Source organism: Fundulus heteroclitus, chromosome 21 (genome assembly GCF_011125445.2).
Source record: "Fundulus heteroclitus isolate FHET01 chromosome 21, MU-UCD_Fhet_4.1, whole genome shotgun sequence".
NCBI classification, from domain to species: domain Eukaryota; kingdom Metazoa; phylum Chordata; class Actinopteri; order Cyprinodontiformes; family Fundulidae; genus Fundulus; species Fundulus heteroclitus.
Window position 1 is genome coordinate 38,388,023 of NC_046381.1, and position 14,229 is coordinate 38,402,251.

At 52.4% G+C, this 14,229-nt stretch overlaps 1 protein-coding gene across 1 annotated transcript in view; it reads right to left on the reverse strand.

The window, feature by feature from the left end:
- The window catches only part of scn5lab (sodium channel, voltage gated, type V-like, alpha b), a 173,097-nt gene that overhangs the window by 97,081 nt on the left and 61,787 nt on the right, over positions 1-14,229 (reverse strand). The window contains 1 exon segment of the mRNA XM_036124903.1: positions 13,290-13,353. Within this exon segment, the coding sequence (XP_035980796.1) occupies positions 13,290-13,353 (64 nt within the window).

The following is a 14,229-nucleotide window of genomic DNA, read 5'->3' on the forward strand; positions in this document are numbered from 1 at the left end:
GTTCTGGACCACGGAGCTACGTTCCCTGAGACTCTATATAGAAACATGTGACCTCTGGAAGAAGAGCTCAGCAGAAACTCCCAGCAGACAGGTACGGCTGCAGCACCTGCTGAGGGTTGTGGGGGCGGTGCCTTGCTTCGGGGCACTGATCCACATTCTTCCTTTCTGCTGTTAGAGGAAAAGGAAGACGTCAGAACCTCAGCGCTGTAACAGCTGATGTTCCCAGAACCAGAACAGGCTGTTCTTCTAAAAGGAGAATGAAACCTGAGACGTCAGGAAGTGAACGCAGGTGTTCTGCAGGAACACGGAGCAGGTAACGTTCACCTCCCTGCAGGTGTTCTGAAAACCACGGCGTCAGAAATATGCAGCAGCAGAACGGCTGTGTGCCGCTGAGACAGCGGGTTCTGCTCCTCTGGTCCTCTGGTTCTGGAAGGACATCTCAGCAGCAGATCAGGGTTCCTCATAGGGGGCAGCAGGAACCAGACTGAGATGTTCCTCATGAGGTTCAGGTGGAGTCTGAACGCCTCGGTTCCTAAAATAGCGTCTGAACCACGGAGGCGGGTCGGCCCAGAACGGGCCGGCTGTGCCGCTCACATCACGCTAATAACAGAGTTCTGCTTGACGGCTGATCATTAGAACATCAGCAGGAACTCATAGAGGAACGCAGGAAGAGTCCAGAACTGCCGGTGGAACCAAGGAGAACTCTGTTCTGCCCTCTGACCCAAAACATCAGAACTTCCTCTGGACTCTTCTGGGGTTTGTCTCCACCAGCTCTGAACGTTTCTCCATTCTTTGAAAACAGCTCAACCCCAGAATGAAGGCAGAACATCTTTGGGCGTAAGTCTGGACTTTGACTAGGCCGTTCTGACCCATGAATCTGCTCTGATCCAATCCTCATGTTTTAGGGAGGTTCTCCTGCTGGGAGTTGAACCTCCACAGCATGATGCTGCCACCACCGTGTTCCCCACATATGTGGCATCTTTAGGTTTTCCACCAGCTTGACTAAAAGGTTCTGGTCTCGTCTGACCAGACCTCCTTCTTCCAGGTGTCTCCTTCAACCCAAACGTCAAACCAGCAGCTCGGCACCGTGTCTCGCTGCTCCGTCCCGTTAAACCTGCCGCTGGTTGTTCTGTGGTAGGCTGTGGAACTGAAGCCGGCGCTGATAACTGTGATTTATCAGGCAGGATCATGTGATCTGCTAAACTAACACGGTCAGTGGAGCGATTTACGGGCCTCCTTCACCAGGAGCTGCTAACTGCTCCTCTAAAGCCCTGAAGCCCCGTGAGGCGCCTCCTCCTGAGGCTCCTCACTGAACCTGGGAACCAGCAGGAGCTGCAGCCGGCTCCGCTTCACACAGAGAACGCCGGGCAGCACTGAGCCGTGCGGCTTTCAGCAGCTGTGACCCGCTGATTTATGGCAGGGGGGGGGGGGGGGGGGGGGGCACGGGAACAGAACCTGAGGGCGTCTGGGACGGCGTCTCAGAGGAACCGGCAGCCAGAGAGACGGAGGCTGCTGCTGGGCCTCAGAACCACGTCTACCTGAACCGGGTCACAAAGGTTCTGTCTCAATTCATGGCCCAGAAGGACACCATCAGAGGAGGTGTGACGGAGCGGGCCCCGGGCCCCTGGGGCTCCCAGCCGTCCCGGTACCAGTGGACACCAACAGAACCACTATGGTGGATTATCAGCTCAGAACCGGATCTGTTTTTAGACGTTTTCATCTGATTGGCCCTTCATCAGGGGCCCCTGGCCGCCCTCTGAGGGCCCGCTCAGCTTCACAATGAATGGACCCCATGATAAAAACAGAATTTAGATCTGAACTCAAACTAACTTTTCAGGAAATGCTGGAAATTCTGGTTTTATATCAAAAATAAATTTTTATCCACTCAGAACGCACGTTGTCTCGTTGCTAGGCAACCAGAGGTAATCTATCAGCTCTGGGATGTAAAAAGTTTAAAAGGAGCCAAATATCCAACATTTAGGCTCAGAATGAGCAAAGCTGGATAAACCGACAGAACCGTTCTGGATCTTCCACCAAAGAACCTCCAGAACCACCCGAGTCGGATCAGAACGTCTAAATGAGGGCGAGCAGCAGAACCGGTCCTCTCCGGCTGTCCTGTTTGGTCTCCCGGTTCCGTCGGCGTGAGACGGACCATCGATCGGACCTCGGTCCGCGTGTCAACAGCGTTAATCCATCCTGTGTCAATAAAGCTGTTTGCAGATAAATATTCATGGGCAGACTCCGCTTCCTCCTGGTCTCCAGGCGCCGCCTCCTCCTTCACTCAATCTCCATCATCCAGCTCATTATTATGGTTTGGGTCGAAGGTTCTGAACTGCTGCTGCCGGTCCAGTTAGCAGGGAAGCAGGAGAGAAATCTGTTTCTGTTTAAATCTGTCAGCGCCGTGAAGAAGAATCTGAGCCCAACGATCTGTTTCTAATAAACACAGCAGGTCTGATTCTGCTTTTCATAATTAAATTCAGAATGTCAATAATGTCTAATATTCACCTTCAGAAATCTAAATCTGCCAGGGGTATGAATACTTCTGAGCCCTGCTGTTTTTACTCTGTCCTTCTTCAAAACGGGAAAGAACAGAGAACATGACAGCCTGGTGAAGGAGAATCTGCTGGATTCTCACAGTTCCTGGTTCAAATCCACCGGATCTGCAGTCAGAGCAATGCTTAGAAATGACGGGCGTGGGTCAGACGTCCTCAGATGGAGTCGCCGTCCGGCAGAACTTCCAGGTTCTGACTTGGGTTTCCCCTCGGTGCCGTTAACCACGTCTCCAGCGGAGAAGATGCCACCTGCAGGATCGTCATTAACGTCTTCTGACAGCAGCGTTCTGCAGCCCACTGCTGCTGCTGTGACCCGCTTCTTCCCTCAGGGATCCAGAAAGTCCGTTTTAAACTCAGAACAAAGTTCTTCCCCTTTAAGTTCTTCCAGCTCCGTGTCTCCGTCTCCGCCTGGGGAAGATGGCTCTCCTCGCCTTCTACCACAGGAACCAGAACGGACCTGAACTCTGGAGCCTTTCCCAGATTACAGAGAATATTTGCACCACAGAGATTAACGGCTCTGGATTAAATCATAGGAGAAACATTCAGTTTGCCTGTTAAAAGGGGGGGGGGGCATTTAAAGAAGTTATTAGGACTACAGTCCCTTTCCATTATTACATTGGGAGAAAGATCCTGCAGCTACATTAACAGAGGAGCTCTGGTAACCTGTTCTTCTAGACGTGGGCTCCTTCACTTCAGGTCCTGCAGCGCTTTCACGTCAGAAAAGAGAAGCTGAGTTTCATCCAGGGATAAAACATCAGGGTTTGATGCTAGGCAGACACGACTTCCCTTATTCACGCTTTCTGGGCATGCTCCACACCTAACACCGTATATTCAGACTATAAGTCTGCTTAGGGCAGCCGCCTGGTTGAACATCATCTGGAGTCAGGCAGGAGATGCTCTGAAGCACCGATGACGTCAGAAAGCGTCTTCTCTCCAGAACCAAGATGGCAGCAGGACTGAGGACCACCATGGTGGACAGAACCATGGCGGACAGAACCATGGTGGACAGAACCATGTTTAGAGAAAACCAAACACCACACCAGCCAAAGGCCCTCATAGCAACTGTGCAGCACGGCGGTGGAGGGATCATGATTGGGGCTCATTTTACAGCCTCAGGACCTGGACACCTCACCGTCCCTGAGTGGACCATGATCTCCTCTGGAGTGAGTCCTCCTGTCCAACCCGTCAGCAGACCAATGATCCCCAACAGCAGATCTGTAACAGGACGACTGCAATAGGAAAGAAACTGTAGCGGCCTAGTCAAAGTCCAGGCCTAATGTAGAGGCTGAGCAGGAGACCTCAGTAAAAACCGCCGGAGCTCAGCGAGCTGCAGAGATGTCTGCGAGAGAGAGGAGGAAATGCTTGAAGGGGACGCTTACTCTGACACACAGAGACACTCTGGACCGTCCCTCTTGTCCCTCTGGACCGTCCTGGGGGACCAGCCTGGGGGACCGTCCTGGGGGACCGGCCTGGGGGACCGGCCTGGGGGACCGGCCTGGGGGACCGGCCTGGGGGACCGTCCTGGGGGACCGGCCTGGGGGACCGGCCTGGGGGACCGTCCTGGGGGACCATCCTGGGGGACCGGCCTGGGGGAACGGCCTGGGGGACCATCCTGGGGGACCGGCCTGGGGGACCGTCCTGGGGGACCGGCCTGGGGGACCGGCCTGGGGGACCATCCTGGGGGACCGGCCTGGGGGACCGTCCTGGGGGACCGGCCTGGGGGACCGGCCTGGGGGACCATCCTGGGGGACCGGCCTGGGGGACCGGCCTGGGGGACCGTCCTGGGGGACCATCCTGGGGGACCGGCCTGGGGGACCGTCCTGGGGGACCGGCCTGGGGGACCGGCCTGGGGGACCGGCCTGGGGGACCATCCTGGGGGACCGGCCTGGGGGACCGGCCTGGGGGACCGGCCTGGGGGACCATCCTGGGGGACCGGCCTGGGGGACCATCCTGGGGGACCGGCCTGGGGGACCGTCCTGGGGGACCAGCCTGGGGGACCGGCCTGGGGGACCATCCTGGGGGACCGGCCTGGGGGACCGGCCTGGGGGACCGGCCTGGGGGACCATCCTGGGGGACCATCCTGGGGGACCGGCCTGGGGGACCGGCCTGGGGGACCGGCCTGGGGGACCATCCTGGGGGACCGGCCTGGGGGACCGTCCTGGGGGACCAGCCTGGGGGACCGGCCTGGGGGACCATCCTGGGGGACCGGCCTGGGGGACCGGCCTGGGGGACCGGCCTGGGGGACCATCCTGGGGGACCATCCTGGGGGACCGTCCTGGGGGACCAGCCTGGGGGACCGGCCTGGGGGACCGGCCTGGGGGACCGGCCTGGGGGACCATCCTGGGGGACCGGCGTCTCTGGGCAGATGTCACAGCCTCCCTCCAGCCAGGCACACAAACAGGGAGGCAGAAAGAGACGCACTCACGCACTCAGACAAAATCAAGCCCCATTTTGAAAAATGCTATTGATCAGTGTGGCTTTTAACATAATGTTTTATCCATTTAGATCGGGGGGGGGGGGGTATGGCAGCAGAAGCATCTGAAGTCTGGATGGGGCTGCAGGTGCATCAACACGCCGCCCCCTAGCAGCGCAGACAGACGCAGCAAAGTAATTTAATGAAACACTGGGTTCAGTGCATCAACATGGCAACCAGCGGCCCGGCTAACGCTCTGATGAATATCAGCTCTGTGACGCAGCGTGTTCCAGGAAAATCAACCCCCTCGGCAGCTATTTCCTCACACCGGGGTCGGCCATATTTCTCACTAACTGCTGCGGTGACAGCAGAGTATTCTGAGAAGAAGCTGGGTCAATGATGATTAAAGACGCGCCTCCACCTTCTTAACCTGGACGCTGTTTCTGCTGGCCTACCAGCTGCTGGCGCCGATACAAACCCGTGTTTTAGGACGTCGTCCCTGCAGAAACGATCCAGAGATCAGGTCTGAGCAGCTTGTTAGAGGTGATGGAGGAGATCCTGGCTTTATGGACACACCCATGATGGTTGGAGCTCAGATACGTTTACAGGAAATAATACGAGCGCTCTGCCCGCCTGAACTAAGCGGGTCAGAGGTTCCTCCTGAAAACCGCCTGCAGCAATTCATCAAAAAGTGGTGAATTTGTTGTTTTAAAAGCTGCTTCAGAGGCAACAAACTATAAAAGCAGCGATGAGGAGAACAAAACTGCTGAAACTGGAACAAAAGAAAGTTTCACTCAACATTAAAACACGCAGAGATTAAATTAACAGTTGAAAAGCTGAATTATCGTCGTTAGGGAACTTTAACGTGGTTCAGAAGAAGGAAGCACGCGACCCAAAACGACCCAGCAGCTCCGTGGGGGGGGGGTCAGTGATCAATGGGAGTAATCACCACATCCAGTTTGTTAATGGGTCCAGAGCAGCGATTGGACTCTGGATCAATGCAAACATGTTCTGACCAGTCCAGGTTTCCTCCTGGGGAATCATGGGAAGGAGAGCGGTGGGTGGAGATGCTCCTGCAGGCCTGTGGGGGGCGCCGTTCTGACCCAGGGGCGTGTTCTGGCAGGGTTAGAGGAGCTGTCGCTTTAACTCTGACTTTAAAAACACGCAGCAGAGCTCAGCCAATAGAAACCCGGAGATTAAATCAATGCAACTTTAATGTTTTTAGATGAGCTTTCATTAAATCTCTCTGTTCAGTTCTAAAACTGTGACATCATCCAGAGAAGACGGCTCACCCGCTACTACCATCTAATGTAGAACAGATTACTAGATCAATGTGTGCTTCTGTGCTTTTTTGTTTCTCTTGTTGTGTCTCTGTTCTGTCTTCTGTAACCCCAGTCGGTCGAGGCAGATGACCGTTCATACTGAGCCCGGTTCTGCCGGAGGTTTTCCTTCCCGTTAATGGGTGGTTTTTCTTCCCACTGTCGCTTCATGCTTGCTCAGTATGAGGGATTGCAGCAAAGCCATGTACAATGCAGATGACTCTCCCTGTGGCTCTACGGTTCTCCAGGAGTGAATGCTGCTTGTTGGGACTTTGATGCAATCAACTGGTTTCCTTATATAGGACATTTTTGACCAATCTGTATAATCTGACCCAATCTGTATAATATGATTGAACTTGACTTTGTAAAGTGCCTTGAGATGACATGTTTCATGATTTGGCGCTATATAAATAAAATTGAATTGAATTGAATTGAATTGAATCTAAACGTCCTTGGGGACATACGTCTACGTCACATGCAGTTTCTATAACGGCCACCAGAGGTCAGATTCTCCTGAATCAGGAACTGCGTGATGGTGATGATGTCACAGCAGCCGCCATGAGCTGAGATGGTGGAGGAGAGAGGTCCGCTTCCCGTGGAGATGAGGAGAAACGCTGAAGATGTCGTTAGGATAGAAGACCAACCGCTCACCAGGCGAGCCTCAGAGGCAGACGTCGCACAGCCGTGACCTGCAGGAAGCAACAACATCAATGCTTTCTAACTTCAGCAGCTGGATCTCCGTCTCCACAGCGAGTCTTCTGTCTCCATCATGTCCATCTCAGCCTGGCCTCTCTGGCTTCTTCTCCAGAACATCTACCAGGATCTGTCCCTCTGATGGACTTCCTGATCCTCTCCATCCTCGTCTCTCCCAGAGAGAACCCCGACATCTTCAGCTCTGCCTCCATGTCTCTAAACCAGACATCATCTCTGGTCTCCTCGTAGACCAGATCAACTTCCATCCAGATCATTCCTTCTGGGCCCAGAACTTCCTGAAGTGGTTCCTTCATGGCGGTCCTGGAAGGTTGGGGTATCTCCAGGGTTGGTCTCACTGTACCAGTGTACCGTACCTCAGGAGGAGCAAAGACAGCTTCTCCATGATTCATTTGCTGCCTCCTGGTCCAGGGTCTTCTCTCCAGACCGAGGAGTCTTTTTGGGTTTTCATGATTGATGATGAGATCCTGAGCCACAAAGCAGAATCTGTGGTCCTGAGTTATGGATCATGATGAAATGAGCTTTCTCTGTAGAGAGAGGAGACAGGTTGGTCCTAGTAGAGCGTCTCACCGTCCACATGGACAGGAGTCAGCTGAGGGTTGGAGGCGCCTCCTTCTGGAGGTCTCCTGGTCATGTCCCAGCGTGGGGAGACCTGGACCCAGAAGATTATTTCCCTCCTGGTTAGGATGGCCTTCAGAACCCTCAGCCTGGGTGGATAGTTTCCAGTTTAATGAAAGCCATCAGTGTTTTAGACGGAGACATGTTTTAGTTAAAGCGTTAAAGCGTCTCTGCTTGCTTTGGGGGAGGAGAGCGTTTTGGAAAGAGCTGAAAGTCTCCAGCTGTCCAGGAGGGAATCTCCTCCAGCTGTGGATGTTTCCAGAAAGAGTCTTTTTATCCTGATTCAGACTAAACTCTGTCAGCGATGTTACTAACATCCCCAGACGGGGAGTCATGGCGCTAAAACCGGAGCTGACACCGGGCAGCAGACTGCTCATTCTGACTTCCTGTCAGCACACAGCCACTTCCTGCCGTGACCTGGGAGGTCACATGTCCCCCACCATGAGGACCGTCTGCAGCTCAGCAGCATCTTAAGCAGGCAGGCTGTCGCTCTGCGTCGTGTTCAGCATGTTGGAGGAACGTCAGCTGCTCTGCAGAGGTGACGGCACCTTTTATAGGTCATCCCTGCTCTGCTCCACAGCTTTCATTCTCACCCACAGCTTTACTCGCCCACATCTGCACCGTTATTCTGCTTCTGTTCAGAGACTTGTTCCAGGTCACATCGTCCACTTCTGTCGTTGTTTCAGTCCAAACACAAGCAGATTTAATTGTAGAGCGACTTCCTGCATGAAGAAATAAGACCAATTACAGCTGCTAACAGTCAGAGCCGTGGAGGGACTGAACATGTCGAGCTTTAACCAACCAGCAGCCATAAAGGAGCGTCTCTGCACGTCTAATGAGCAGAATAAAGAGGAAATGTGAGATTTATTCAGCTGATCAGAACCTGCTCACATTGATCACTGACTACAGGATAACACGTCACAAAGCCTGAGAAAAACACTGCAAATAAACTAAACCCAGAGTGGGGGTATGAACCTAACTCAGTTAGATTGTTGAGATGATCACAAATTGAATGTAGCTTTATTTAGTATCACAGCTGAATTCAGCATAGTGCATGTAACAGGCGCTCTGTGAACTACTTCCAGCATAAAGCCTCAGTTTGTTCCTCCAGCCGTCCTGATGAAGCTACATGAGTGAGAACGAGGTTTTTATGCATTAAAATAAAGATACTTTTAAAACTCGGGTCTTATTTGTGATTAAAATGTCCAACCTGACTTCTGCTGGTTTGCAGGAAATATCTAATAGAGCGTGGAAACCAAATATGGTTTTCCTGGTTAATGGTAACTATTAAAACCCATAATAGGTTCATCCAACAGTAAATCTGATAAGTTCTCCAGAAACAGAGCACACTGAATACATGAAGGTAGCAGCTTTAAATCTGAATATCTGAGACTCATGGTGTAAGGAAACGCTGGTCTCCTCAATAATTAATTAATACGGCTGTAGTGGGAGAGTTAAATGGGCTCAAACTAAACGCAACACCATCTGAAGATCTTCTTCTACAACTTTCCACCAGGAATAATGGCCATGAGTTACAAATGCGTGAATTCAGGACAGAGCAGGAATCATGAAAACTCAAGCTCTTGATTCAAGGAATAGCAGTTGTGAGTAACATAGAGCTCAACTTTGCATTTATTCAAATTAAGCTCAGAAAGCAGCTGATTCTGCACAGCACAATATCATCAGCATAACGCGTTACCTTTGCATTTGATACGTCTGGGTTGAGAGATTCAAAGTTTTCCTGATTCACTGCATTCTGACGCAGCTAAATGTAAAGAATATAAAGAATATATGAAGTCTGAACACTATAAAAGCAAAATTAGGCTTGATTAAGGTTTATATCTGCTTCATTCTGCCGACACAAGCATTTGTTTATTAGGCTAAAAGAACCGCTTTGTGTTTGTGTTTAACTCTCTGATCCTCTGTTCATTGAGCCAGCACTAACAACCAAATTAAAAGTCATGCTGAATTAATGTTTGACAGCATCTTCAGGCCTAGCCGTTGTTTTCTGCACAGATCTGAGCTGCAGTGAGCGGCTGTGGAGCTGCACGATGCTGCAGGAATCTTACACGCTCAGCACAGACAGATGACTTCCTGGAGTATTTCTCTTCCAGGACAAACTAAACCCCCCAGAAGTAAATGAGTCAGCGCAGCAGGATGGAACGGATGTAGAACAAAGATTCTCCTCCTGCGAACCTGATGGACCTGCAGGCTGCGGCGGGCTCCTGCACCCGTTTCCCCCCAGTGTGGGTTTGTCGTGGCGGGTTAGCTCAGCCTCCTGCGCCCTCAGGCTCAGCCAATCAGCGGCGTGTTTGAGCGCGGCGGCTCACACACAGGAAGTAAACAGCAGCGTGATGAAGCGTGGCGTCATGGCTGCTGATCTCTGCGTCTCTGCTGACCAGCAGAAGAAACGCCGCTGGACTCGTCCCAGCCTCTGACTCACAGCTGATGCTGACGGTGTCAGAGGGTTAAAAACAGACGGTGAAGGTCGGAGAACCCAGAACGATCATCAGAGTCATCAGACAGCAGCACCAGAACTTTATAAAGTCTGACAGCGGTCACTTTGTTCAACTACTAATATATTAAAGATTTAAACTATTGTTCCTGCATCTGTTCCCTCCAAGCAGGACAAACCTCGTTAATCTCTCTAAGTCTGCAGCAAACTGGACCCAAGCAGAGCAACAAGTCCAGAATAAGGATTTTAAGCAGCAGCAGAAGTAATAATAGTAGTAAAATAGTAATAATATAAACCCTGAATCCTTTGATTAAATGTGTTTTAAAGCTTTAGATCATGTTTTCATTCCTGCTTTGATTTCTAAGTCCAGCTGCATTCATTTCCCTCTCTGACCCGCTTCTCTGCCTCATCTGTCCGCTCACAGCTTCTCTGCCCGTTTCCTCCTTCCTGCTCTGCTCAGATTCTCTCCTCATCTCCTCGTCTCCTCGCCTCCTCGTCTCCTCGCCTCCTCGTCTCCTCGTCTCCTCGTCTCCTCGCCTCCTCGTCTCCTCGTCTCCTCGTCTCCTAGTCTCCTCGTCTCCTCGTCTCCTCGTTTCCTCGTCTCCTTGTCTCCTCATCTCCTCGTCTCCTCGTCTCCTCGCCTCCTCGCCTCCTCGCCTCCTCGTTTCCTCGTCTCCTCGTCTCCTCGTCTCCTCGTCTCCTCGTCTCCTCGTCTCCTCGCCTCCTCGCCTCCTCGTCTCCTCGTCTCCTCGTTTCCTCGTCTCCTCGTCTCCTCGTCTCCTCATCTCCTCGTTTCCTCGTCTCCTAGTCTCCTCATCTCCTCGTCTCCTCATTTCCTCGTCTCCTCGTCTCCTCGTTTCCTCGTCTCCTCGTCTCCTAGTCTCCTCATCTCCTCGTCTCCTCATTTCCTCGTCTCCTCGTCTCCTCGTTTCCTCGTCTCCTCATCTCCTCGTTTCCTCATCTCCTCGTCTCCTAGTCTCCTCATCTCCTCGTCTCCTCATTTCCTCGTCTCCTCGTCTCCTCGTTTCCTCGTCTCCTCGTCTCCTAGTCTCCTCATCTCCTCGTCTCCTCATTTCCTCGTCTCCTCGTCTCCTCGTCTCCTCGTCTCCTCATCTCCTCGTTTCCTCATCTCCTCGTCTCCTAGTCTCCTCATCTCCTCGTCTCCTCATTTCCTCGTCTCCTCGTCTCCTCGTTTCCTCGTCTCCTCATCTCCTCGTTTCCTCATCTCCTCGTCTCCTCGTCTCCTCATCTCCTCGTTTCCTCATCTCCTCGTCTCCTAGTCTCCTCATCTCCTCGTCTCCTCGTCTCCTCGTCTCCTCGTCTCCTCGTTTCCTCGTCTCCTCGTCTCCTCGTTTCCTCGTCTCCTCGCCTCCTCGTCTCCTCGTCTCCTCGTCTCCTCGTTTCCTCGTCTCCTCGTCTCCTCGTCTCCTCGTCTCCTCATCTCCTCGTCTCCTCATCTCCTCGTCTCCTAGTCTCCTCATCTCCTCGTCTCCTCATTTCCTCGTCTCCTCGTCTCCTCGTCTCCTCATCTCCTCGTCTCCTCATCTCCTCGTCTCCTAGTCTCCTCATCTCCTCGTCTCCTCATTTCCTCGTCTCCTCGTCTCCTCGTTTCCTCGTCTCCTTGTCTCCTCATCTCCTCGTCTCCTCATCTCCTCATCTCCTCGTCTCCTCATCTCCTCATCTCCTCGTCTCCTTGTCTCCTCATCTCCTCGTCTCCTCATCTCCTCATCTCCTCGTCTCCTCATCTCCTCATCTCCTCGTCTCCTTGTCTCCTCATTTCCTCGTCTCCTCGTCTCCTCGTCTCCTCATCTCCTCGTCTCCTCATCTCCTCGTCTCCTAGTCTCCTCATCTCCTCGTCTCCTCATCTCCTCGTCTCCTCATCTCCTCATCTCCTCGTCTCCTTGTCTCCTCATCTCCTCGTCTCCTCATCTCCTCATCTCCTCGTCTCCTCGTCTCCTCGTCTCCTCGTCTCCTCGTTTCCTTCACCTCTGCTGAACCAGCCCCTCCGTTTCTCTCGGTTCCTGCGGTTTTCGTGCTGCTTCGTCCCTTCAGGCCACCGTTTCCTCAGGAACACCAACCCTGAGCGGCTCCAGCTGTCAGTCAGCGTCTATCCGGCCTCATGGGGGACCGGGGGTAACCGGGGGGGGGGGTGTCAGAACCGGGTCCAACAGGACCAGCAGAGAGGAAACGCCTCCGTCTGCTGCTCTGGTTCACCCAAAGGCCTCTGAGAAATGATTTATGGCTGGCATTATAACACATTTCCCCACCGGCTACAAATTAAAGGCTTTTTCTAGCAAATTAGCGCGAGAGCAGCAGAAAGGAACCCTGGAGGCCCGCTGGCATATCGGGCTTTTTAGAGGTCACAGCGGTCCTGATCCCACAAAGCGCTGCTCAGCAGCTTCTTCAGCAGCTCTCCCTCACCAGCTACTGGTGGAGAATTAAAGTCCAGATCAACGAGAGGCTCAGACTGTAGCTGACGGGTCCACAGGTTCTACGGTGGGTTTGCTGAGGAGGTCCGTTAGGATGGAGAACGTCAAAGAAGAAGCAGCAGAGAGGCTGATGGTGGAAGAGCTTTAAGACGAGTTAGGATGAAGGTTTAAACAGTCATCCTCAGCAGCTGCTGCTGTCCCAGCAGAACCTCCACAGAACATCGGCCCAGATGGAACCGCTTTCACCACTAACTCCCTCTGCTGAGCAGAACCACAGCAGAACCACAGAGGAACCTCAACAGAACCAGAACAGAACCTCAACAGAACCACAACAGAACCACAGCAGAACCACAGCAGAACCACAGCAGAACCAGGTCTGTTCCACAGGAGAACCTTCATGTCGTTTCTACACCTGTTTACTCTGCAGGGATGGAGACCACAGCAGCCACACCTGCTACATCCATCCATCATCCATCCATCATCCATCCATCATCCATCCATCCTTCACCCATCCATCCATCCATCCATCCATCCATCACCCATCCATCCATCATCCATCCATCCATCCTTCATCCATCCATCCATCCATCCATCATCCATCCTTCATCCATCATCCATCCATCCATCCATCCATCATCCATCCTTCATCCATCCATCCATCCATCATCCATCCATCCATCCTTCATCCATCCATCCATCCTTCATCCATCCATCCATCATCCATCCATCATCCATCCATCCATCATCCATCCATCCATCATCCATCCATCCATCCATCCAGCACGGACTCACCCTGCGTCGCTGCTGTTCCCACAGATTAAGGCATCCTTGGCTCCTTCCACTTTGTAGAAGTTATCTGAAAACAAAGCAGAACATTAGAACCTCAGGAGAACCTCAGGAGAACCTCAGGAGAACCTTGGTGGTCCTCATGCAGAGCATCTCAGTGGGATTAGTCTATGTCTTTTACTACTGGTGGTCATTTATGTGGGTGAGTCCTGTTTCTATCTCCACGTTGTTTCTTTGCTCTGTTTCCTGGTTGTTTTCTGTAACCGGCTCTCCTCCTCCTTCTGCTCCTGGTGCCGGATCACACAGGAGGTCCCCATGAGCACAAAAGGTCCAGGAGGTCTCCATGAGCAGAAAAGGTCCAGGAGGTCCCCATGAGCAGAAAAGGTCCACTTTACCATCAAAATCACAGAAAACACCACGAGGTCTCAGTGACACCCAGGTTTGGTTTATTAAACCGTCCCCAAGTGGACCAAAGACAGATTGATGGACAGGACCTGTTTTTACCGGCTTCACCTGAGATCTGACTAAACTGAGACCAGGACCCGACCAGAACTCAGACGAGAGCAACGGATCGTCCCGGTACCGGTCAGCGTGGACGGTTAATTTAACAGACGAGACGTTTCTTTAACGGACAAAGGGAGTAGCAGGGAAATGATCCCTGGGTTTTAGTAGATAATTTTGCCCTCAATGCTTTCAGTTATCATCCATTCTGACTGGAAAATGTCCTTAGATTCATATTTCTTATAAAATAATAAAGATGTGGACATTTTCTCCTCTTTATGAACTAAAGTCCCCCTATGACAGAAGCTGTGGGAGCTGAGGAGGTCTGCTCGGTCGTCTCCTGCTTCTCCTCCTCCTGTCTCCTCCCGTCTGTCGGCGTTCCCACACAATCAATAAGCTCATCAGACGGCGCTCCGTCTATCTGGGACCTGTTAGACACCATCTG